We start from the raw sequence: 27,394 nt of genomic DNA, 5'->3' as shown, positions 1-27,394 counted from the left end.
CCCAGTCATTCTCTTGCACCCAACGACTAGATAGGATGTGTGAGAGGACTATGGTGATTATACTTAGTTTTATATCTTCAATCAAAAGTTTGTTATTTTAAAATAGCACCGGAGTGTGTTATTATCTCTCTGGCAGAGTTTGAAGAAGAATCTACCAGAGTTTTTGTTATGATTTTAGCCGGAGTAGTTAAGATCATATTGCTGTTTCTCGGCCATCTGAGGAGAGGTAAACTTCAGATCAGGGGACAGCGGGCAGATGAATCTGCATAGAGGTATGTAGCAGTTTTTATTTTCTGACAATGGAATTGATGAGAAAATCCTGCCATACCGATATAATGTCATGTATGTATACTTTACACTTCAGTATTCTGGGGAATGGTACTTCACTAGAATTACACTGTAAGAAATACATAAAGCTGTTTAATAACTAGAGATTATGTTTAACGTTTTTGCTGGAATGTAAAATCGTTTTCATTTACTGAGGTACTGAGTGAATAAATGTTTGGGCACTATTTTTCCACTTGGCAGTTGCTTAATCTGTTTTCTGACAGTTTCTGTTCTCCCTCACTGCTGTGTGTGAGGGGGAGGGGCCGTTTTTTGGCGCTTTTACTACGCATCAAATATTTCAGTCAGCAACTCATTGTATTCCCTGCATGATCCGGTTCATCTCTACAGAGCTCAGGGGTCTTCAAAACTTATTTTAAGGGAGGTAATTTCTCTCAGCAGAGCTGTGAGAATTATAGTTTGACTGAGATAAAAAACGTTTATTCTGTAATTTGTTTCCTGCTTTCAGAATTTGTTATCTTTGCTAATGGGATTAAACCTTTGCTAAAGTTGTGTTATTTACAAGGATTGAGGCTATAACTGTTTCAATTTATTAATTTTCAACTGTCATAGATCTTCTGTGCTTCTTAAAGGCACAGTACGTTTTAATATTATTCTAATTGAATTGTATTTCCAAGTTACAAGTTTATTTGCTAGTGTGTTAAACATGTCTGATTCAGAGGATGATACCTGTGTCATTTGTTGCAATGCCAAAGTGGAGCCCAATAGAAATTTATGTACTAACTGTATTGATGCTACTTTAAATAAAAGTCAATCTGTACAAATTGAACAAATTTCACCAAACAACGAGGGGAGAGTTATGCCGACTAACTCGCCTCACGTGTCAGTACCTACATCTCCCGCTCAGAGGGAGGTGCGTGATATTGTAGCGCCGAGTACATCTGGGCGGCCATTACAAATCACATTACAGGATATGGCTACTGTTATGACTGAGGTTTTGGCTAAATTACCAGAACTAAGAGGTAAGCGTGATCACTCTGGGGTGAGAACAGAGTGCGCTGATAATATTAGGGCCATGTCAGACACTGCGTCACAGGTGGCAGAACATGAGGACGGAGAACTTCATTCTGTGGGTGACGGTTCTGATCCAAACAGACTGGATTCAGATATTTCAAATTTTAAATTTAAACTGGAAAACCTCCGTGTATTACTAGGGGAGGTGTTAGCGGCTCTGAATGATTGTAACACAGTTGCAATACCAGAGAAAATGTGTAGGTTGGATAAATATTTTGCGGTACCGACGAGTACTGAAGTTTTTCCTATACCTAAGAGACTTACTGAAATTGTTACTAAGGAGTGGGATAGACCCGGTGTGCCGTTCTCACCCCCTCCGATATTTAGAAAAATGTTTCCAATAGACGCCACCACAAGGGACTTATGGCAAACGGTCCCTAAGGTGGAGGGAGCAGTTTCTACCTTAGCTAAGCGTACCACTATCCCGGTGGAGGATAGCTGTGCTTTTTCAGATCCAATGGATAAAAAATTAGAGGGTTACCTTAAGAAAATGTTTGTTCAACAAGGTTTTATATTGCAACCCCTTGCATGCATTGCGCCGATCACGGCTGCAGCGGCATTCTGGATTGAGTCTCTGGAAGAGAACATTGGTTCAGCTACTCTGGACGACATTACGGACAGGCTTAGAGTCCTTAAACTAGCTAATTCATTCATTTCGGAGGCCGTAGTACATCTTACTAAACTTACGGCGAAGAATTCAGGATTCGCCATTCAGGCACGCAGGGCGCTGTGGCTAAAATCCTGGTCAGTTGATGTTACTTCTAAGTCTAAATTGCTTAATATACCTTTCAAAGGGCAGACCTTATTCGGGCCCGGGTTGAAAGAGATTATCGCTGACATTACAGGAGGTAAAGGCCATGCCCTGCCTCAGGACAAAGCCAAAGCCAAGACTAGACAGTCTAATTTTCGTTCCTTTCGTAATTTCAAAGCAGGAGCAGCATCAACTTCCTCTGCACCAAAACAGGAAGGAGCTGTTGCTCGCTACAGACAAGGCTGGAAACCTAACCAGTCCTGGAACAAGGGCAAGCAGACTAGGAAACCTGCTGCTGCCCCTAAAACAGCATGAATTGAGGGCCCCCGATCCGGGATCGGATCTAGTGGGGGGCAGACTTTCTCTCTTCGCCCAGGCTTGGGCAAGAGATGTTCAGGATCCCTGGGCGCTAGAGATAATATCTCAGGGATACCTTCTGGACTTCAAATACTCTCCTCCAAGAGAGAGATTTCATCTGTCAAGATTGTCAACAATCCAGACAAAGAAAGAGGCGTTTCTACGCTGCGTACAAGAGCTCTTGTTAATGGGAGTAATCCATCCAGTTCCACGATCGGAACAGGGACAGGGGTTTTACTCAAATCTGTTTGTGGTTCCCAAAAAAGAGGGAACTTTCAGACCAATCCTGGACTTAAAGATCCTAAACAAATTCCTAAGAGTTCCATCGTTCAAGATGGAGACTATTCGGACAATTTTACCTATGATCCAAGAGGGTCAGTACATGACCACTGTAGATTTAAAAGATGCTTACCTTCACATACCGATTCACAAAGATCATTATCGGTACCTAAGGTTTGCCTTCCTAGACAGGCATTACCAGTTTGTGGCTCTTCCATTCGGATTGGCTACAGCTCCAAGAATCTTCACAAAGGTTCTGGGTGCTCTTCTGGCGGTACTAAGACCGCGGGGAATCTCGGTAGCTCCATACCTAGACGACATTCTGATACAAGTTTCAAGCTTTCAAACTGCCAAGTCTCATACAGAGTTAGTGCTGGCATTTATAAGGTCACATGGATGGAAGGTGAACGAAAAGAAAAGTTCACTCGTTCCACTCACAAGAGTTCCCTTCCTGGGGACTCTTATAGATTCTGTAGAAATGAAGATTTACCTGACAGAGGACAGGCTAACAAGACTTCAAAGTGCTTGCCGCACCCTTCATTCCATTCAACACCCGTCAGTGGCTCAATGCATGGAGGTAATCGGCTTAATGGTAGCGGCAATGGACATAGTTCCCTTTGCACGCTTACACCTCAGACCACTGCAACTGTGCATGCTAAGTCAGTGGAATGGGGATTACTCAGACTTATCCCCTTCTCTGAATCTGGATCAAGAGACCAGAAATTCTCTTCTATGGTGGCTTTCTCGGCCACATCTGTCCAGGGGGATGCCATTCAGCAGACCAGACTGGACAATTGTAACAACAGACGCCAGCCTTCTAGGTTGGGGTGCCGTCTGGAATTCTCTGAAGGCTCAGGGACAATGGAGTCAGGAGGAGAGTCTCCTGCCAATAAACATTCTGGAATTGAGAGCAGTTCTCAATGCCCTCCTGGCTTGGCCCCAGTTGACAACTCGGGGGTTCATCAGGTTTCAGTCGGACAACATCACGACTGTAGCTTACATCAACCATCAGGGAGGGACAAGAAGCTCCCTAGCTATGATGGAAGTATCAAAGATAATTCGCTGGGCAGAGTCTCACTCTTGCCACCTGTCAGCAATCCACATCCCGGGAGTGGAGAACTGGGAGGCGGATTTCTTAAGTCGTCAGACTTTTCATCCGGGGGAGTGGGAACTTCATCCGGAGGTCTTTGCCCAAATACTTCGACGTTGGGGCAAACCAGAGATAGATCTCATGGCGTCTCGAAAGAACGCCAAGCTTCCTCGTTACGGGTCCAGATCCAGGGATCCAGGAGCAGTCCTGATAGATGCTCTGACAGCACCTTTGGACTTCAGGATGGCTTACGTGTTTCCACCCTTCCCGTTGCTTCCTCGATTGATTGCCAGAATCAAACAAGAGAGAGCATCAGTGATTCTAATAGCACCTGCGTGGCCACGCAGGACTTGGTATGCAGACCTGGTGGACATGTCATCCTGTCCACCTTGGTCTCTACCTCTGAAACAGGACCTTCTGATACAGGGTCCCTTCAAACATCAAAATCTAACTTTTCTGAAGCTGACTGCTTGGAAATTGAACGCTTGATTTTATCAAGACGTGGGTTTTCTGAGTCAGTTATTGATACCTTAATACAGGCTAGGAAACCTGTTACCAGAAAGATTTACCATAAGATATGGCGTAAATACCTATATTGGTGTGAATCCAAAGGTTACTCTTGGAGTAAGGTTAGGATTCCTAGGATATTGTCTTTTCTACAAGAAGGTTTAGAAAAGGGTTTATCTGCTAGTTCATTAAAGGGACAGATCTCAGCTCTGTCCATTCTGTTACACAAACGTCTGTCAGAAGTTCCTGACGTCCAGGCTTTTTGTCAGGCTTTGGCCAGGATTAAGCCTGTGTTTAAAACTGTTGCTCCACCATGGAGTTTAAACCTTGTTCTTAATGTTTTACAGGGCGTTCCGTTTGAACCCCTTCATTCCATTGATATAAAGTTGTTATCTTGGAAAGTTCTATTTTTAATGGCTATTTCCTCGGCTCGAAGAGTCTCTGAATTATCAGCCTTACATTGTGATTCTCCTTATTTGATTTTTCATTCGGATAAGGTAGTCCTGCGTACTAAACCTGGGTTCTTACCTAAGGTAGTTACTAACAGGAATATCAATCAAGAGATTGTTGTTCCTTCTTTATGCCCAAATCCTTCTTCAAAGAAGGAACGTCTACTGCACAACCTGAATGTAGTCCGTGCTCTAAAATTTTACTTACAGGCAACTAAGGAATTTCGACAAACGTCTTCTCTGTTTGTCATTTACTCTGGGCAGAGGAGAGGTCAAAAAGCTTCCGCTACCTCTCTTTCTTTTTGGCTTCGTAGCATAATTCGTTTAGCTTATGAGACTGCTGGACAGCAGCCTCCTGAAAGAATTACAGCTCATTCTACTAGAGCTGTGGCTTCCACTTGGGCCTTCAAGAATGAGGCCTCTGTTGAACAGATTTGCAAGGCTGCAACTTGGTCTTCGCTTCATACTTTTTCCAAATTTTACAAATTTGACACTTTTGCTTCATCGGAGGCTATTTTTGGGAGAAAGGTTCTTCAGGCAGTGGTTCCTTCTGTATAAAGAGCCTGTCTATCCCTCCCGTCATCCGTGTACTTTTGCTTTGGTATTGGTATCCCAGAAGTAATGATGACCCGTGGACTGATCACACTTAACAGAAGAAAACATAATTTATGCTTACCTGATAAATTCCTTTCTTCTGTAGTGTGATCAGTCCACGGCCCGCCCTGTTTTTAAGGCAGGTAAATATTTTTTAATTTATACTCCAGTCACCACTTCACCCTTGGCTTTTCCTTTCTCGTTGGTCCTTGGTCGAATGACTGGGAGTGACGTAGAGGGGAGGAGCTATATGCAGCTCTGCTGGGTGAATCCTCTTGCACTTCATGTTGGGGAGGAGTAATATCCCAGAAGTAATGATGACCCGTGGACTGATCACACTACAGAAGAAAGGAATTTATCAGGTAAGCATAAATTATGTTTTTTTTCTTTCATGATTCAGAAAGAGCTTGTGATTTTAAACAACTTTCCAATTTACATCTATTATTTAATTTGCTTCATTCTCTTGTTATCTTTGCTGAAAGGTTTATCTAGGTAACTTAGAAGCAGCAAAGAACCTAGGTTATAGGTGCTGATTGGTGGCTGCATATATATATATACCGATTGTCATTGGCTCACCCATGTGTTCAGTTAGAAACAGGTACTGCATTGCTGCTCCTTTAACAAATGATACCAAGAGAATGAAGCAAATGTGATATTTGAAGTATACTGGAAAGTTGTTTAAAATTGTATGTCCTACCTAAATCATGAATGAAAATTTTGGGGTTTCATGTCATTTTAATATTTTACCGGCAATCTTGTTCCCGTGACGGATCCCTTTTTCAATATACCACATCTTAGATGTTTCAATCATCAAGGCCTTAGTATGAATTTCAAATTAGTAGTAGATTTTTTTCTGACAAATTTCAAAGTCACTTCAATTTTCTCCTCCCCCTGTATCATATGACAATCACAAAAGCATATATAGTGAACTCTTGCACATGTTTAATAGGAGCTGGTGGCCTAAAAAGTGTGCACAATTTGATACTGACCGTAAATTGTAAAATTGTTTAAAATTGCATGCTCTATCTGAATCAGAAAGTTTTAATTTTGACTTTAGTGTCTCATATATCAGACAAATCAATATCTTTGGGCTCCATTTACCAAAGATCGGGAGGACACAATTTGCTACCGTGAACATGTCCGCCAGACCTTGCTGCAAGTTGTTTGTGCGATGCCGCCCACTGCTCATGGTGGCCATGATCAGGGGCTGTGAGTCATCCGCATCGAATTAGGAATATTTCACTCCGCCACATTTTAGGTTGCGGAAAGGTTAAAGGACCAGTAAACATAGTAGATTTGCATAATCAACAAATGCAAGATAATAAGACAATACAATAGCATTTAATCTGAATTTCAAATGAGTAGTAGATTTTTTTCCAACAGATTTTAAAGTTATGTACATTTCCACTCCCCCTGTACCATGTGATAGCAATCAACCAATCACAAATGCATATACGTATAGTCTGTGAATTCTTGCACATGCTCAGTAGGAACTGGTGACTCAAAAAGTGTAAATATAAAAGACTGCACATTTTTTTTAATGGAAGTAAATTGTTTAAAATGACATGCTGTATCTAAATCCTGAAAATTTAATTTGACCTGAGTGTCCATTTAAGCAGCAGCGGTCTCTGAAGCCGCTGTTGCAGCTTGATAAATGGGGCCCAACACGTTACCTCATAACAATCATTTTATAAAACTGTAAGTTTAATTAAAGTCTACATGTTTAATATATCTAAGAATAAAGTTAATTTAATTAACATTATAACAGGGCAAAGGCATAAGAAACTCATAAGTATAGAAAATAAGTATTAATTTAATAAAAAAATAGATGGTTTAGCTGCAGAATTAGAAAGGGCTTTCAGACATTTTTGCTATAGTTAAGTGTTGTAAACCTTTAAAAAATAAAAACTGAAAGATTAAATAGAACAAACTGATTTTATCTGTTGAAATGGTATGTTTCCATAATAAAAACATATACTTACTCTTAAGATGCAATGAAAATATTGATGAAATAATTCAAACCCTTATGACTGATTTTTTTTGTCCAGGACAGCAAGACTTTCTCATGCTCACTAAGCCTAATAATGTTGAGAAAATATATTTATTTCTAAGTATTTTGCTGTATTGATTTTTACTTTATTTTCTGTCACAGAAAGAATTAGAAGCAGCTTGGGGTGTGAAGGTCTTTGACAGATATACAGTAGTTCTGAATATTTTCCGCTACAATGCTCGCACAAGAGAGGCCAAGCTGCAGATTGCGCTGGCTGAAATACCACTTTTAAGGTATCAAGCAACTTTATGATTTATATTTTGTTCTATGAGTTTATCAATGTGAAACAAGGTATAATAAATTGGTCATACATAATCGTATTTGACTATTTCACAGTCTTTTTTTTCTTATTTAGCTCAGCCTTTGAAGTATACGTTTATACACTATAGACCATCAGCTGTTTTTGTTTTTAACTATTTTGACTTAACCCCTTAACAGCCAGACTTAACTTAAAAAAAAGTTCTGATGTAAACAAATAAGTAAAAAATTGAAATCACACAATCGTTCATGCGATCGTTAGGCACGCCCCCAGCACGCAATCCCATTCGGGAAGCACCTTTGGCTTTAGTACAGCCAAAAAGCTAGGACGTTCTATGCCGTCCTAAGGGCGTTAAAGCCCAGTGCAGTTAGGACGGCATAGAACGTTGTAAGGGCGTTAAGGGGTTAAATTTACATTACAAGTGCCACGTTTACTCTTTTTGGTTAAGGCAACATTAAAGGAACATAATACTCATATGCTAAATCACTTGAAACTGATGCAGTATAACTGTAAAAAGCTGACAGGAAAATATCACCTGAGCATCTCTATGTAAAAAAAGGAAGATATTTTACCTCACAATCTCCTCACCTCAGCAGAGTAAGTTCTGTGTAAAAAGTTATACTCAGCTGCTGCCCGGCTGCAGGTAATAAAAAATGAAGAAAGGAACAGCAGCCAATCAGCATCAGCAGTGCTGAGGTCATGAACTCTTTTACTGTGTTCACATGAGATTTCACTTAACTCTCATGACATTTCATTGTAAACTTCCTTACACTGAATAGGGAAATAAGTTGAGTGTGCATGAAAGCTCGCTCCTTCCGCTGTCCTGGGACAGACATACTGATTTGTTGCTGAGAAGTCCTTTCGAATGGGATGTGGCTACTAAGGAACTTTTGGGGTAAAATATCTTTCTTTTTTACATAGAGATGTTAAGGTGATATTTTCTAGTCAGCTTTTTACAGATGTGCTGCATCACTTTCAAGTGTTTAAACATTTGGTTATAATGGCCCTTTAATAGCTAAGAAAACTGCTATATATTAACAGTACATAACGATACTTTGTGTTTTCAGATTATTTATTTTCTCAAACACATTATAGAACAACCAAGCAGGAAAAATAAGATGTCTGTTTAAAGTGTTACCTCATAACAGGAATAAAAAAACTGTCCTTGCTTTCTGAAGTACTTAGGGGGAAAAAAATATGTGATTTCAATTAGGTCTTACACAATTGTTAATAAATTTAGTTTAAAGAGTCTTACACAATTGTAAGTGATTTGTCTTACCTTTATAAAATAGAACAGGACTCCACTCTTTCACATTCATTAGCAGGTTTCCAGTGTCGATATTCTCCATATGTACTGATTAGGGGCCAACTAAAACCCTGTCAAGTATTTGTTTAAACTTTTGTATTGTTATAATCTTTTTAATGTAGGTCTAACCTAAAAAATGAGTTGGCTCACATGGATCAACAAGGAGGGGGATCAAGATATATAATGGGCTCAGGTAATGAGTCACTTGTTTGCTTTAGTGAGTTAATATGAAAGGGACATTCTAATGTATTGTTACAGGACTTTTATTATTAAATTAATGCTTGTTACTGTGTTTAACTATGAGAGAGCTAATGTTACATTGCAGTTCCTGAGTGTGTGTGAGCCAGTCAGGAGTGCCGTGCTACCAGTCTGGTGCACAAATGTAATTGTTATATGAAATGCACAAAAGTGCCTCATTAAAGAAATGATGCTGATAACTGTTAGGAATATAAGCAGATTGTAGGTCTATTAAATGTAGATGTGGGACTTGTGTTTTGTATATTAATATCATTATCTTGTAATATACTGACAATATTATATCAGGGCTTGACAACACCACCAAGAGCCATGGAGTCAGAACTCCTTAAAACTGTGGTTCTGGCTCATAAAAATGTGTATTCCCCTCTAAATACTTACCTATATCTTATATTACTACCATGGTTCCTCAAATATTGCACGACTGGCTTCTTCATATACTGGATGGCTCCCAAAAATCTATTTCCCATGTTCATTCTTAAGGTTTTAATTAAATTTAAATTAAATGTTGTGCACATGTGGATTTCAGTTTTAAATAGAAGCATTTTTGCATTATACTTCCATTAGGAAAAATGCCTTTAGTAAAAGGTGTTACTGTTTCATACGTACATATACTAAATGATACTAGAGGATCAGTATTCAAACACGGTGCCTGCTCAAAGAGCAGGCGGTAGTATGAATCAGTGAAGAATTTGTGTCATACAAGCAACTGCTGACTCTCTAACAAGGAGTCGTCTTTGAATGCTCTTGCTAGGGACAATCACAGTATAATCACTTTTATTAAAGTATTTTGGTAAAGGCAGTATATTACAAACCTGTTTGTATTCAAAACTGAAATGCACCCATGCACATTTCAATTTTAACACTTCTATCCAAGGTAACCACAAATATTTTCTAAACTTGACTAGGCGAGACATTCACAGAAGTCCAGCAGAGACTGCTTAAAGAAAGAGAGCTAAAGATTAAACATGCATTAGAGAAGCTTAGGAAAAAGAGAAACCTTCTCAGGACCCAGCGACGTCGAAGGGAGTTTCCCATAATCTCAGTAATGGGATATACCAACTGTGGTGAGTAAAAGGCTGGCTTGCCGTTTTATCCGCTCTGTTTAATACATACACGTAACATTTAGTTTTCTCCTGTTAAGTGTAGTCAGTCCACGGGTCATCCATTACTTATGGGATTATATCTCCTCCCTAACAGGAAGTGCAAGAGGATCACCCAAGCAGAGCTGCTATATAGCTCCTCCCCTCTACGTCATACCCAGTCATTCTCTTGCACCTAACTAATAGATAGGACGTGTGAGAGGACTGTGGTTATTAAAATTCGTTTTTATATCTTCAATCAAAAGTTTGTTATTTTAAACAGCACCGGAGTGTGTTGTTTTTTCTCAGGCAGCATTAGAAGAAGAATCTACCTGAGTTTGTGTATGATCTTAGCGGTCGTAACTAAGATCCATTTGCTGTTCTCGGCCATTCTGAGGAGTGAGGTAACTTCAGAACAGGGGACAGCGGGCAGGGTTCACCTGCAAGGAGGTATGTTGCAGTATATTATTTTCTAAGGAATGGAATTGACTGAGAAAATACTGCTAATACCCATATAATGTAAGTGCAGCCTTAAATGCAGTAGTAGCGACTGGTATCAGGCTGATATGTATGTATATTACACTGAGGTATTTCTGGGGAATGGAACTTCACTAAGAAAATACTGTATACATTTAACTTATATTTGAGCCCCCACTGCAGTGAAAGCGACTAGCAGCAGGCTTATTAGTATCATTTCATAATTTTATTTTAAAACGTTTTACTGGCATGTTAATCGTTTTTTTCTGAGGTACTTGGTGATAAAAAAATTTGGGCATTATTTTTCCACATGGCTGTCGTTTATTTATGAATAAATTCAGTTTACTGAGCTTCGCCACTGTTATAATATGAGTGGGAGGGGCCTATTTTGGCGCTTTCTTGCGCAGTAAGAATTCAGTCACAGTCTTCCTATTCCTTCCTCCATGATCCAGGACGTCTCTACAGAGCCCAGGGGTCTCCAAAACTAGTTTTGAGGGAGGTAATCACTCACAGCAGACCTGTGAGACTGTGCTTTTGACTGTGATAAAACGTTTATATTCTGTTATCCGTTTTTTGGGTATTAAGGGGTTAATCATCCATTTGCTGGTGGGTGCAATCCTTTGCTAACTTAATACATTTACTGTGAAAATTTGGTTGCTATAACAAATTTGGTTCATTGTGATTTCAACTGTGACAGTTTATTGGTGCTTCTTAAAGGCACAGTAACGTTTTTTATATTACTTGTAAATTTATTTCAAAAGTATTTTCCAAGCTTGCTAGTTTCATTGCTAGTCTGTTAAACATGTCTGACACAGAGGAAACTCTTTGTGCAATATGTTTAAAGGCCAATGTGGAGCCCAATAGAAATTTGTGTACTAATTGCATTGATGCTACTTTAAATAAAAGTGTACATGTAAAGAAAATTTCACCAGACAACGAGGGGGAAGTTATGCCGACTAACTCTCCTCACGTGTCAGTACCTTCGTCTCCCGCTCAGGAGGTGCGTGATATTGTGGCGCCAAGTACATCAGGGCGGCCCATACAAATCACTTTGCAAGACATGGCTAATGTTATGACTGAAGTATTATCTAAATTGCCAGAATTTAGGGGTAAACGCGACCACTCTGGGGTGAGAACAGAGTGCGCTGATAATATTAGAGCCATGTCTGATACTGCGTCACAATTTGCAGAACATGAGGACGGAGAGCTTCATTCTGTGGGTGACGGATCTGATCCAAGTAAACTGGACTCAGACATTTCAAATTTTAAATTTTAAGCTTGAGAACCTCCGTGTATTGCTAGGGGAGGTATTAGCGGCTCTGAATGATTGTAACACGGTTGCAATTCCAGAGAAAATGTGTAGGCTGGATAAATATTTTGCGGTACCGACGTGTACTGACGTTTTTCCTATTCCTAAAAGGCTTACAGAAATTATTAACAAGGAGTGGGATAGACCTGGTGTGCCCTTTTCTCCCCCTCCTATATTTAGAAAAATGTTTCCAATAGACGCCACCACACGGGACTTATGGCAGACGGTCCCTAAGGTGGAGGGAGCAGTTTCTACTCTGGCTAAGCACACCACTATCCCGGTGGAGGATAGCTGTGCTTTTTCATATCCAATGGATAAAAAGTTAGAGGGTTACCTTAAGAAAATGTTAGTTCAACAAGGTTTTATATTACAACCCCTTGCATGCATTGCGCCTGTCACGGCTGCGGCGGCATTCTGGTTTGAGTCTCTGGAAGAGACCATTAACTCAGTTACATTGGATGAGATTACAGACAAGCTTAGAGTCCTTAAGCTAGCTAATTCATTTATTTCCGATGCCGTAGTACACTTAACTAAACTTACGGCTAACAATTCAGGATTCGCCATTCAAGCGCGCAGAGCGCTGTGGCTTAAATCTTGGTCAGCCGATGTGACTTCTAAATCTAAATTGCTTAACATACCTTTCAAAGGGCAGACATTATTCGGGCCCGGTTTGAAAGAAATTATCGCTGACATTACTGGAGGTAAGGGCCATGCCCTGCCTCAAGACAAAGCCAAACCAAGGGCTAGACAGTCTAATTTTCGTGCCTTTTGTAACTTCAAGGCAGGAGCAGCATCAACTTCCTCAGCTCCAAAACAGGAAGGAACTGTTGCTCGCTACAGACAGGGCTGGAAACCTAACCAGTCCTGGAACAAGGGCAAGCAGGCCAGAAAACCTGCTGCTGCCCCTAAGACAGCATGAAGTGAGGGCCCCCGATCCGGAAACGGATCTAGTGGGGGGCAGACTTTCTCTCTTCGCCCAGGCTTGGGCAAGAGATGTCCAGGATCCCTGGGCGTTAGAGATCATATCTCAGGGATATCTTCTGGACTTCAAAGCTTCTCCTCCAAAAGGGAGATTTCATCTTTCAAGGTTGTCAGCAAACCAGTTAAAGAGAGAAGCGTTTCTACGCTGTGTACAAGACCTTTTACTAATGGGAGTGATCCATCCAGTTCCGCGGTCGGAACACGGACAAGGGTTTTACTCAAATCTGTTTGTGGTTCCCAAAAAAGAGGGAACCTTCAGACCAATTTTGGACTTAAAGATCCTAAACAAATTCCTAAGAGTTCCATCGTTCAAAATGGAAACTATTCGGACAATCTTACCTATGATCCAAAGGGGTCAATACATGACCACAGTGGATTTAAAGGATGCCTACCTTCACATACCGATTCACAAGGATCATTATCGGTACCTAAGGTTTGCCTTCCTAAACAGGCATTACCAGTTTGTAGCTCTTCCCTTCGGGTTAGCCACGGCTCCAAGAATCTTTACAAAGGTTCTGGGCTCTCTTCTGGCGGTACTAAGACTGCGAGGAATTTCGGTAGCTCCGTACCTAGACGACATTCTGATACAAGCGTCAAGTTTCCAGACTGCCAAGTCTCATACAGAGTTGGTTCTGGCATTTCTAAGGTCGCATGGGTGGAAGGTGAACGTAGAAAAGAGTTCTCTATTGCCACTCACAAGAGTTCCCTTCTTGGGGACTCTTATAGATTCTGTAGAAATGAAAATTTACCTGACAGAAGACAGGTTAACGAAACTTCTAAATGCTTGCCGTGTCCTTCATTCCATTCAACACCCGTCAGTGGCTCAATGCATGGAGGTAATTGGCTTAATGGTAGCGGCAATGGACATAGTACCTTTTGCACGCCTCCATCTCAGACCACTACAATTGTGCATGCTAAGTCAGTGGAATGGGGATTACTCAGATTTGTCCCCTATGCTGAATCTAGATCAAGAGACCAGAGATTCTCTTCTATGGTGGCTTTCTCGGCCACATCTGTCCAGGGGGATGCCCTTCAGCAGGCCAGACTGGACAATTGTAACAACAGACGCCAGCCTACTAGGTTGGGGCGCTGTCTGGAATTCCCTGAAGGCTCAGGGATCATGGACTCAGGAGGAGAGTCTCCTTCCAATAAACATTCTGGAATTAAGAGCAGTTCTCAATGCTCTTCTGGCTTGGCCTCAGCTAGCAACTCTGAGGTTCATCAGGTTCCAGTCGGACAACATCACGACTGTGGCTTACATCAACCATCAGGGAGGGACAAGGAGTTCCCTAGCGATGATGGAAGTCTCAAAGATAATTCGCTGGGCAGAGTCTCACTCTTGCCACCTGTCAGCGATCCACATCCCAGGCGTGGAGAACTGGGAGGCGGATTTCCTAAGTCGCCAGACTTTTCATCCGGGGGAGTGGGAACTTCACCCGGAGGTATTTGCACAACTGCTTCGGCGTTGGGGCAAACCAGATCTGGATCTCATGGCGTCTCGCCAGAACGCCAAGCTTCCTTGTTACGGATCAAGGTCCAGGGACCCGGGAGCGGTTCTGATAGATGCTCTGACAGCGCCTTGGGTCTTCAACATGGCTTATGTGTTTCCACCCTTCCCGATACTTCCTCGACTGATCGCCAGGATCAAACAGGAGAGAGCATCGGTGATTCTTATAGCGCCTGCGTGGCCACGCAGGACCTGGTATGCAGATCTAGTGGACATGTCGTCCTGTCCACCATGGTCTCTGCCTCTGAGACAGGACCTTCTGGTTCAGGGTCCTTTCAAACATCCAAATCTAATTTCTCTGAGGCTGACTGCATGGAGATTGAACGCTTGATTCTATCAAAGCGTGGATTCTCGGAGTCAGTGATTGATACCTTAATACAGGCTAGGAAACCTGTTACCAGGAAAATTTACCATAAAATATGGCGTAAATACTTACATTGGTGCGAATCCAAGAGTTACTCATGGAGTAAGGTTAGGATTCCTAGGATATTGTCTTTTCTACAAGAAGGCTTAGAAAAGGGTTTATCTGCTAGTTCGTTAAAGGGACAGATCTCAGCTCTGTCCATTCTTTTACACAAGCGTCTGTCAGAAGTTCCAGACGTTCAGGCTTTTTGTCAGGCTTTGGCCAGGATTAAGCCTGTGTTTAAATCTGTTGCTCCGCCATGGAGCTTAAACTTAGTTCTTAACGTTTTACAGGGTGTTCCGTTTGAACCCCTTCATTCCATTGATATCAAGCTGTTATCTTGGAAAGTTCTGTTCCTAATGGCTATTTCCTCGGCTCGAAGAGTCTCTGAGTTATCAACCTTACATTGTGATTCTCCTTATCTGATTTTTCATTCAGACAAGGTAGTTCTGCGTACTAAACCTGGGTTCTTACCTAAGGTAGTCACTAACAAGAATATCAATCAAGAGATTGTTGTTCCTTCATTGTGCCCTAATCCTTCCTCAAAGAAGGAACGACTTCTGCACAATCTGGACGTCGTCCGTGCCCTGAAATTCTATTTACAGGCAACTAAAGATTTTCAACAAACTTCTTCCCTGTTTGTCGTTTATTCTGGACAGAGGAGAGGTCAAAAGGCTTCGGCTACCTCTCTCTCCTTCTGGCTTCGTAGCATAATACGTTTAGCCTATGAGACTGCTGGACAGCAGCCTCCTGAAAGAATTACAGCTCATTCTACCAGAGCTGTGGCTTCCACTTGGGCCTTTAAAAATGAGGCCTCTGTTGAACAGATTTGCAAGGCTGCAACTTGGTCTTCACTTCACACCTTTTCAAAATTTTACAAATTTGACACTTTTGCTTCTTCGGAGGCTGTTTTTGGGAGAAAGGTTCTTCAGGCAGTGGTTCCTTCCGTGTAAAGGTCCTGCCTGTCCCTCCCGTCATCCGTGTACTTTTAGCTTTGGTATTGGTATCCCATAAGTAATGGATGACCCGTGGACTGACTACACTTAACAGGAGAAAACATAATTTATGCTTACCTGATAAATTCCTTTCTCCTGTAGTGTAGTCAGTCCACGGCCCGCCCTGTTTTTACGGCAGGTCTAAATTTTAAATTAAACTCCAGTCACCACTGCACCCTATAGTTTCTCCTTTCTCGTTTGGTTTCGGTCGAATGACTGGGTATGACGTAGTGGGGAGGAGCTATATAGCAGCTCTGCTTGGGTGATCCTCTTGCACTTCCTGTTAGGGAGGAGATATAATCCCATAAGTAATGGATGACCCGTGGACTGACTACACTACAGGAGAAAGGAATTTATCAGGTAAGCATAAATTATGTTTTTTCAACTTCATGATGCAAAGCATATCTAGGGTTACAGCTACAAGTGATGGCACAGCAAGAAACCTGAGGCTAGCAAATTCTAGGGAGAGATTAATGTAATTTTGTATTTGAAGGGACATTAAAGGATCATTAAAAACAATAGAATCGCATCATTAACAAGTGCATAATTAAAAGGCAATGCGATAATACATACCGTACTCTGAATTTCAAATAAGCACTAGATTTTTTTCTGACAAATTATCCCCCCCCCCTTTTGCTGGCCTATTGTGCATATAAAAATAATAAATTCTACGTTGTAAAAACTTAATAAATTCTACGTAGTAAAAACTTTGCAATATACTTTCATTATCTATTTTATAACCTTTTACCATAATTTAACTCTGATAATTGTGAGTTTTCTAATTGCACTGAGTTTCTATAAAGTAATGAGTGATGTGATGGTGAACCCTAGATTTCCCTTTTTTAATCTATTCTGCTGAGGGCAATTAGAGGCAGATATAAAACAGGCAATAAAGTGTCCAAACACTGAACATTGTAAATAATGGCTGAGGGGAAACCCTTTTAGTGAGTTACTTTTTAATATTGTCATATTCCACACAGTCATTGTTTGCGCAGATCTGTGTTGGACATTTTGTTATCTGTTTTATTTCTGTTCCTAATTGTTGTCAGCAAAATAAATTAAATAAGGGGAAACCCAGGTTTCAACACGTAGGTGCCCATTATTTTATAGAAACTAAAAGCTTACATGTATTGCCTTAAAGGGACACTCAAGTCACAATTAAACTTCATGATTCAGATAGAGCATGCGATTTTAAACAACTTTTCAATTTACTTCCATTCATAAAATATGCACAGTCTTTCTTCTGTTAAGTGTGATCAGTCCACGGGTCATCATTACTTCTGGGATATTAACTCCTCCCCAACAGGAAGTGCAAGAGGATTCACCCAGCAGAGCTGCATATAGCTCCTCCCCTCTACGTCACTCCCAGTCATTCTCTTGCACCCAACGACTAGATAGGAGGTGTGAGAGGACTATGGTGATTATACTTAGTTTTATATCTTCAATCAAAAGTTTGTTATTTTAAAATAGCACCGGAGTGTGTTATTACCTCTCTGGCAGAGTTTGAAGAAGAATCTACCAGAGTTTTTGCTATGATTTTAGCCGGAGTAGTTAAGATCATATTGCTGTTTCTCGGCCATCTGAGGAGAGGTAAACTTCAGATCAGGGGACAGCGGGCAGATGAATCTGCATAGAGGTATGTAGCAGCTTTTATTTTCTGACAATGGAATTGATGAGAAAATCCTGCCATACCGATATAATGTCATGTATGTATACTTTACACTTCAGTATTCTGGGGAATGGTACTTCACTAGAATTACACTGTAAGAAATACATAAAGCTGTTTAATAACTAGAAATTATGTTTAACGTTTTTGCTGGAATGTAAAATCGTTTTCATTTGCTGAGGTACTGAGTGAATAAATGTTTGGGCACCATTTTTCCACTTGGCAGTTGCTTAATCTTTTTCTGTCAGTTTCTGTTCTCTCTCACTGCTGTGTGTGAGGGGGAGGGGCGGTTTTTGGCGCTTTTTCTATGCATCAGTTATTTCAGTCAGCAGCTCATTGTATTTCCTGCATGATCCGGTTCATCTCTACAGAACTCAGGGGTCTTCAAACTTATTTTGAGGGAGGTAATTTCTCTCAGCAGAGCTGTGAGAATTATAGTTGACTGTGATAAAAAAAAACAAAAAAAAAAACGTTTATTCTGTAATTGTTTCCTGCTTTCAGAATGTATCTTTGCTATTGGGATTAAACCTTTGCTAAAGTTGTGTTGTTTACAAGGATTGAGGCTATAACTCTTCAATTTATTAATTTTCAACTGTCATAGATTTTCTGTGCTTCTTAAAGGCACAGTACGTTTTTAATTGAATTGTATCCAAGTTGCAAGTTTATTTGCTAGTGTGTTAAACATGTCTGATTCAGAGGATTATACCTGTGTCATTTGTTGCAATGCCAAAGTGGAGCCCAATAGAAATTTATGTACTAACTGTATTGATGCTACTTTAAATAAAAGTCAATCTGTACAAATTGAACAAATTTCACCAAACAACGAGGGGAGAGTTATGCCGACTAACTCGCCTCACGTGCCAGTACCTGCATCTCCCGCTCGGGAGGTGCGTGATATTGTAGCGCCGAGTACATCTGGCCGGCCATTACAAATCACATTACAGGATATGGCTTCTGTTATGACTGAAGTTTTGGCTAAATTACCAGAACTAAGGGGTAAGCGTGATCACTCTGGGGTGAGAACAGAGTGCGCTGATAATATTAGGGCCATGTCAGACACTGCGTCACAGGTTGCAGAACATGAGGACGGAGAACTTCATTCTGTGGGTGACGGTTCTGATCCAAACAGACTGGATTCAGATATTTCAAATTTTAAATTTAAACTGGAAAACCTCCGTGTATTACTAGGGGAGGTGTTAGCGGCTCTGAATGATTGTAACACAGTTGCAATACCAGAGAAAATGTGTAGGTTGGATAAATATTTTGCGGTACCGACGAGTACTGAGGTTTTTCCTATACCTAAGAGAATTACTGAAATTGTTTCTAAGGAGTGGGATAGACCCGGTGTGCCGTTCTCACCCCCTCCGATATTTAGAAAAATGTTTCCAATAGACGCCACCACACGGGACTTATGGCAAACGGTCCCTAAGGTAGAGGGAGCAGTTTCTACTTTAGCTAAGCGTACCACTATCCCGGTGGAGGATAGCTGTGCCTTTTCAGATCCAATGGATAAAAAATTAGAGGGTTACCTTAAGAAAATGTTTGTTCAACAAGGTTTTATATTGCAACCCCTTGCATGCATTGCGCCGATCACGGCTGCAGCGGCGTTCTGGATTGAGTCTCTGGAAGAGAACATTAGTTCAGCTACTCTGGACGACATTACGGACAGGCTTAGAGTCCTTAAACTAGCTAATTCATTCATTTCGGAGGCCGTAGTACATCTAACTAAACTTACGGCGAAGAATTCAGGATTCGCCATTCAGGCATGCAGGGCGCTGTGGCTAAAATCCTGGTCAGCTGATGTTACTTCTAAGTCTAAATTGCTTAATATACCTTTCAAAGGGCAGACCTTATTCGGGCCCGGGTTGAAAGAGATTATCGCTGACATTACAGGAGGTAAAGGCCATGCCCTGCCTCAGGACAAAGCCAAAACTAAGACTAGACAGTCTAATTTTCGTTCCTTTCGTAATTTCAAAGCAGGAGCAGCATCAACTTCCTCTGCACCAAAACAGGAAGGAGCTGTTGCTCGCTACAGACAAGGCTGGAAACCTAACCAGTCCTGGAACAAGGGCAAGCAGACCAGTAAACCTACTGCTGCCCCTAAAACGGCATGAATTGAGGGCCCCCGATCCGGGATCGGATCTAGTGGGGGGCAGGCTTTCTCTCTTCGCCCAGGCTTGGGCAAGAGATGTCCAGGATCCCTGGGCGCTAGAAATAATATCTCAGGGATACCTTCTGGACTTCAAATCCTCTCCTCCAAGAGAGAGATTTCATCTGTCAAGGTTGTCAACAATCCAGACAAAGAAAGAGGCGTTTCTATGCTGCGTACAAGAGCTCTTGTTAATGGGAGTAATCCACCCAGTTCCACGATCGGAACAGGGACAGGGGTTTTACTCAAATCTGTTTGTGGTTCCCAAAAAAGAGGGAACTTTCAGACCAATCCTGGACTTAAAAATCCTAAACAAGTTCCTAAGAGTTCCATCGTTCAAGATGGAGACTATTCGGACAATTTTACCTATGATCCAAGAGGGTCAGTACATGACCACTGTAGATTTAAAAGATGCTTACCTTCACATACCGATTCACAAAGATCATTACCGGTACCTAAGGTTTGCCTTCCTAGACAGGCATTACCAGTTTGTGGCTCTTCCATTCGGATTGGCTACAGCTCCAAGAATCTTCACAAAGGTTCTGGGTGCTCTTCTGGCGGTACTAAGACCGCGGGGAATCTCGGTAGCTCCATACCTAGACGACATTCTGATTCAAGCTTCAAGCTTTCAAACTGCCAAGTCTCATACAGAGTTAGTACTGGCATTTCTAAGGTCACATGGATGGAAGGTGAACGAAAAGAAAAGTTCACTCGTTCCACTCACAAGAGTTCCCTTCCTGGGGACTCTTATAGATTCTGTAAAAATGAAGATTTACCTGACAGAGGACAGGTTAACAAGACTTCAAAGTGATTGCCGCACCCTTCATTCCATTCAACACCCGTCAGTGGCTCAATGCATGGAGGTAATCGGCTTAATGGTAGCGGCAATGGACATAGTACCCTTTGCACGCCTACACCTCAGACCACTGCAACTGTGCATGCTAAGTCAGTGGAATGGGGATTACTCAGACTTATCCCCTTCTCTGAATCTGGATCAAGAGACCAGAAATTCTCTTCTTTGGTGGCTTTCTCGGCCACATCTGTCCAGGGGGATGCCATTCAGCAGACCAGACTGGACAATTGTAACAACAGACGCCAGCCTTCTAGGTTGGGGTGCCGTCTGGAATTCTCTGAAAGCTCAGGGACAATGGAGTCAGGAGGAGAGTCTCCTGCCAATAAACATTCTGGAATTGAGAGCAGTTCTCAATGCCCTCCTGGCTTGGCCCCAGTTGACAACGCGGGGTTTCATCAGGTTTCAGTCGGACAACATCACGACTGTAGCTTACATCAACCATCAGGGAGGGACACGAAGCTCCCTAGCTATGATGGAAGTATCAAAGATAATTCGCTGGGCAGAGTCTCACTCTTGCCACCTGTCAGCAATCCACATCCCGGGAGTGGAGAACTGGGAGGCGGATTTCTTAAGTCGTCAGACTTTTCATCCGGGGGAGTGGGAACTTCATCCGGAGGTCTTTGCCCAAATACTTCGACGTTGGGGCAAACCAGAGATAGATCTCATGGCGTCTCGACAGAACGCCAAGCTTCCTCGTTACGGGTCCAGATCCAGGGATCCAGAAGCAGTCCTGATAGATGCCCTGACAGCACCTTGGGACTTCAGGATGGCTTACGTGTTTCCACCCTTCCCGATGCTTCCTCGATTGATTGCCAGAATCAAACAAGAGAGAGCATCAGTGATTCTAATAGCACCTGCGTGGCCACGCAGGACTTGATATGCAGATCTGGTGGACATGTCATCCTGTCCACCTTGGTCTCTACCTCTGAAACAGGACCTTCTGATTCAGGGTCCCTTCAAACATCAAAGTCTAACTTCTCTGAAGCTGACTGCTTGGAAATTGAACGTTTGATTTTATCAAGACGTGGGTTTTCTGAGTCAGTTATTGATACCTTAATACAGGCTAGGAAACCTGTTACCAGAAAGATTTACCATAAGATATGGCGTAAATACCTATATTGGTGTGAATCCAAAGGTTACTCTTGGAGTAAGGTTAGGATTCCTAGGATATTGTCTTTTCTACAAGAAGGTTTAGAAAAGGGTTTATCCGCTAGTTCATTAAAGGGACAGATCTCAGCTCTGTCCATTCTGTTACACAAACGTCTGTCAGAAGTTCCTGACGTCCAGGCTTTTTGTCAGGCTTTGGCCAGGATTAAGCCTGTGTTTAAAACGGTTGCCCCACCATGGAGTTTAAACCTTGTTCTTAATGTTTTACAGGGCGTTCCGTTTGAACCCCTTCACTCCATTGATATAAAGTTGTTATCTTGGAAAGTTCTATTTTTAATGGCTATTTCCTCGGCTCGAAGAGTCTCTGAGTTATCAGCCTTACATTGTGATTCTCCTTATTTGATTTTTCATTCGGATAAGGTAGTTCTGCGTACTAAACCTGGGTTCTTACCTAAGGTAGTTACTAACAGGAATATCAATCAAGAGATTGTTGTTCCTTCTTTATGCCCAAATCCTTCTTCGAAGAAGGAACGTCTACTGCACAACCTGGATGTAGTCCGTGCTCTAAAATTTTACTTACAGGCAACTAAGGAATTTCGACAAACGTCTTCTCTGTTTGTCGTTTACTCTGGGCAGAGGAGAGGTCAAAAAGCTTCTGCTACCTCTCTTTCTTTTTGGCTTCGTAGCATAATTCGTTTAGCTTATGAGACTGCTGGACAGCAGCCTCCTGAAAGGATTACAGCTCATTCCACTAGAGCTGTGGCTTCTACTTGGGCCTTTAAGAATGAGGCCTCTGTTGAACAGATTTGCAAGGCTGCAACTTGGTCTTCGCTTCATACTTTTTCCAAATTTTACAAATTTGACACTTTTGCTTCATCGGAGGCTATTTTTGGGAGAAAGGTTCTTCAGGCAGTGGTTCCTTCTGTATAAAGAGCCTGCCTATCCCTCCCGTCATCCGTGTACTTTTGCTTTGGTATTGGTATCCCAGAAGTAATGATGACCCGTGGACTGATCACACTTAACAGAAGAAAACATAATTTATGCTTACCTGATAAATTCCTTTCTTCTGTAGTGTGATCAGTCCACGGCCCGCCCTGTTTTAAGGCAGGTAAATATTTTTTAATTTATACTCCAGTCACCACTTCACCCTTGGCTTTTCCTTTCTCGTTGGTCCTTGGTCGAATGACTGGGAGTGACGTAGAGGGGAGGAGCTATATGCAGCTCTGCTGGGTGAATCCTCTTGCACTTCCTGTTGGGGAGGAGTTAATATCCCAGAAGTAATGATGACCCGTGGACTGATCACACTACAGAAGAAAGGAATTTATCAGGTAAGCATAAATTATGTTTTTTATATTTATGCTTTTTGAGTCACCAGCTCCTACTGAGCATGTGCAAAAATTCATAGAATATACGTATATACATGCATTTGTGATTGGCTGGTGGCTGTCACATGATGCAGTGGCAGTGGAAATAGATATAACTGAAAAAATCTACTAATTTGAAGTTCAGACTAAGTGCTATTGCAGTGTCTTATCATGAATTTGTTGATTATGCAAATCTACTGTATTTACTGGTCCTTTCATATTTAAACAACTATTTTCAGGCTAATCTTTGCTTTGAATACATCATTAGATCTAGCATGTTGTCTCATGCCTTGCTAATGCTAATTATGTTCATACTTTTTTTATTTTTTAGTGAATGTTTAACACTGAATGTGGCCATATCCACATCTGTAGAGCCAAATACTACACCTGTGCACCAGGGGTTAAACACATAAGGTAAAAATGTTTTTTCTCCAACATTAGTGTGTCCGGTCCACGGCGTCATCCATTACTTGTGGGAATATTCTCTTCCCCAACAGGAAATGGCAAAGAGCACAGCAAAAGCTGTCCATATAGCCCCTCCTCAGGCTCCGCCCCCCAGTCATTCTCTTTGCCGCTCCACGGAGATGGTGAAGAGTATGTGGTGTTTAGTTGTAGTTTTTTATTCTGCTATCAAGAGTTTGTTATTTTAAAATAGTGCCGGTTTGTACTATTTACTCTAAAACAGAAAGGGATGAAGAGTTCTGTTTAAAAGAGGAGTATGATTTTAGCAGCAGTAACTAAAATCAATTGCTGTTCCCACGCAGGACTGTTGAGCCCAGAGAACTTCAGTTGGGGGGAACAGTTAGCAGACTTTTCTGCTCAAGGTATGACTAGTCCATTTTCTAACAAGACTGTGTAATGCTAGAAGACTGTCATTTTCCCTCCTGGGGATCGGTAAGCCATTTTCTTAGACTCTTAACAGAATGAAGGCTTATTTTGGGCTATACACTGGTTGACACTCTTGTGGGCTAAATCGATTGCTTTATTTAAGTTTTTTATGAAATCTGAGGTGATTTATAAAACTTTTATTGTGGGGGAACGTTTTTAGGCGCCAGGCAGTTGTTTAGACACCTTTCCAGTCAGGAAGGGCCTTTCACTATAGTAGGCAGAGCCTCATTTTCGCGCCATAATTGCGCAGTTTCTTTTGGATGCAGTGCATGCAGCTGCATGTGAGAGGGTCTGGTGATCATTGAAAATGTTCCTGGAAGGCTTAATTTGGTATCGTATAACTCCTAAGGACAGGTGAAGTCGCAGCAAACGCTGTAGCTGGGACTGTAGTGGGGTTAAAAATTGTTATTTGATTAAACGGCTCCGGTTTCCTCATTTAAGGGGTTAAAAGCTTGAAAATTGGGATGCAATACTTTTAAAGCATTAAGACACTGTGGTGAAAATTTGGTAAAGATTGGATATTTCCTTCATAGTTTTTCACACATTCAGAAATAAAGTGTGCTCTGTTTAACATTTAAAGAGACAGTAACGGTTTTGTTTTAAAACGTTTTTTTTGCATTATTAGCCTGTTTAAGCCTGTCTAACATGTCTGTACCTTCAGATAGAACATGTTCTGTATGTATGGAGGCCAAGGTGGTCCCCCCTTCAAATGTATGTGATAATTGTGCCATAGCGTCCAGACAAAGTAAGGACAGTACTGTCACATTTAATAAGGTTGCCCAAGATGATTCCTCAAATGAAGGTAGTGGGGATAGTTCATCATCCTCTCCTTCTGTGTCAACACCAGTTATGCCCGCGCAGGCGACCCCTAGTACATCTAGCGCGCCAATGCTTGTTACTATGCAACAATTAACAGCAGTAATGGATAATTCCATAGCTAATATTTTATCCAAAATGCCAGCATTTCAGAGAAAGCGTGATTGCTCAGTTTTAAATACAGTGGAGCAAGAAGGCGCTGACGATAGTTTATCTGTCATACTCTCACACCAGTCAGAAGTGGCAGTGAGGGAGGGTTTGTCGGAGGGAGAACTTTCAGATTCAGGAAGAATTTCTCAACAGGCAGAACCTGATGTTGTGACGTTTAAATTTAAGTTAGAGCATCTCCGCGCATTACTTAAGGAGGTGCTATCTACTCTGGATGATTGTGACTCTTTGGTCATTCCAGAAAAATTGTGCAAGATGGACAAATTCTTAGATGTCCCGGTGCACCCTGATGCCTTTCCGATCCCTAAAAGGGTGGCGGACATAGTGAATAAGGAGTGGGAGAAACCAGGCATACCCTTTGTCCCACCTCCTATATTTAAGAAATTGTTCCCCATGGTCGACCCCAGGAAGGACACATGGCAAACAGTCCCTAAGGTTGAAGGGGCAGTTTCTACCCTAGCCAAACGCACGACTATTCCCATTGAGGACAATTGTGCTTTCAAAGATCCTATGGATAAAAAATTGGAGGGTTTGCTTAAAAAGATTTTTGTTCGGCAAGGTTACCTCCTCCAACCAATTTCGTGCATTATTCCTGTCACTACGGCGGCGTGTTTCTGGTTCGATGAACTAGAAAAGTCGCTTAATATGGAGACTCCATATGAGGAAGTCATGGACAGAATTCACGCACTTAAGTTAGCTAATTCCTTTATTTTAGATGCCGCTTTGCAATTAGCGAGATTAGCGGCGAAAAATTCAGGGTTTGCAATTGTGGTGCGCAGAGCGCTCTGGCTAAAGTCTTGGTCGGCGGATGTATCTTCCAAGACAAAATTGCTTAATATCCCTTTCAAAGGTAAGACCCTTTTTGGGCCAGAATTGAAAGAAATCATTTCAGACATCACTGGGGGGAAGGGCCATGCCCTCCCACAGGATAGGCCTTTCAAGGCTAAGAATAAGTCTAATTTCTCCAACATAGGTGTGTCCGGTCCACGGCGTCATCCTTACTTGTGGGATATTCTCTTCCCCAACAGGAAATGGCAAAGAGCCCAGCAAAGCTGGTCACATGATCCCTCCTAGGCTCCGCCTACCCCAGTCATTCTCTTTGCCGTTGTACAGGCAACATCTCCACGGAGATAGCTTAGAGTTTTTTAGTGTTTAACTGTAGTTTTTATTATTCAATCAAGAGTTTGTTATTTTGAAATAGTGCTGGTATGTACTATTTACTCAGAAACAGAAAAGAGATGAAGATTTCTGTTTGTATGAGGAAAATGATTTTAGCACCGTAACTAAAATCCATGGCTGTTCCACACAGGACTGTTGAGAGCAATTAACTTCAGTTGGGGGAACAGTGTGCAGTCTCTTGCTGCTTGAGGTATGACACATTCTAACAAGACGATGTAATGCTGGAAGCTGTCATTTTTCCCTATGGGATCCGGTAAGCCATATTTTATTACGATGGTAAATAAGGGCTTCACAAGGGCTTATTAAGATTGTAGACTTTTTTGGGCTAAATCGATTCAGTTTTAAAACATATTTAGCCTTGAGGAATCATTTTATCTGGGTATATTGATATTATAATATCGGCAGGCACTGTATTAGACACCTTATTTCTCTGGGGCTTTCCCTAGGCATAAGCAGAGCCTCATTTTCGCGCCGGTGTGGCGCACTTGTTTTTGAGAGGCATGGCATGCAGTCGCATGTGAGAGGAGCTCTGATACTTAGAAAAGGCTTTCTGAAGGCGTCATTTGGTATCGTATTCCCCTTTGGGTTTGGTTGGGTCTCAGCAAAGCAGATACCAGGGACTGTAAAGGGGTTAAAGTGTTAAAACGGCTCCGGTTCCGTTATTTTAAGGGTTAAAGCTTCCAAATTTGGTGTGCATTACTTTTAAGGCTTTAAGACACTGTGGTGAAAATTTGGTGAATTTTTTACAATTCCTTCATGTTTTTTCGCAATTGCAGTAATAAAGTGTGTTCAGTTTAAAATTTAAAGTGACAGTAACGGTTTTATTTTAAAACGTTCTTTGTACTTTATTATCAAGTTTATGCCTGTTTAACATGTCTGAACTACCAGATAGACTGTGTTCTGAATGTGGGGAAGCCAGAATTCCTGTTCATTTAAATAAATGTGATTTATGTGATAATGACAATGATGCCCAAGATGATTCCTCAAGTGAGGGGAGTAAGCATGGTACTGCATCATTCCCTCCTTCGTCTACACGAGCCTTGCCCACTCAGGAGGCCCCTAGTACATCTAGCGCGCCAATACTCCTTACTATGCAACAATTAACGGCTGTAATGGATAATTCTGTCAAAAACATTTTAGCCAAAATGAACCCTTGTCAGCGTAAGCGTGGCTGCTCTGTTTTAGTTACTGGAG

General features: G+C 41.6%; 1 protein-coding gene across 1 annotated transcript in view; it reads left to right on the top strand.

Annotated features, from left to right (window-relative positions):
* The window catches only part of GTPBP6 (GTP binding protein 6 (putative)), a 94,567-nt gene that overhangs the window by 42,823 nt on the left and 24,350 nt on the right, over positions 1-27,394 (top strand). The window contains exons 4-6 of the mRNA XM_053707746.1: positions 7,539-7,669; positions 9,124-9,194; positions 10,165-10,323. Of these exons, the coding sequence (XP_053563721.1) occupies positions 7,539-7,669; positions 9,124-9,194; positions 10,165-10,323 (361 nt within the window). The remainder of the gene's footprint in view (positions 1-7,538; positions 7,670-9,123; positions 9,195-10,164; positions 10,324-27,394) is intronic.

The sequence above is a fragment of the Bombina bombina genome, chromosome 3, assembly GCF_027579735.1.
Source record: "Bombina bombina isolate aBomBom1 chromosome 3, aBomBom1.pri, whole genome shotgun sequence".
Classification (NCBI taxonomy): domain Eukaryota; kingdom Metazoa; phylum Chordata; class Amphibia; order Anura; family Bombinatoridae; genus Bombina; species Bombina bombina.
Note: the sequence above shows the minus strand (reverse complement) of the source record. Positions and strands in the feature narration are given on the sequence as shown.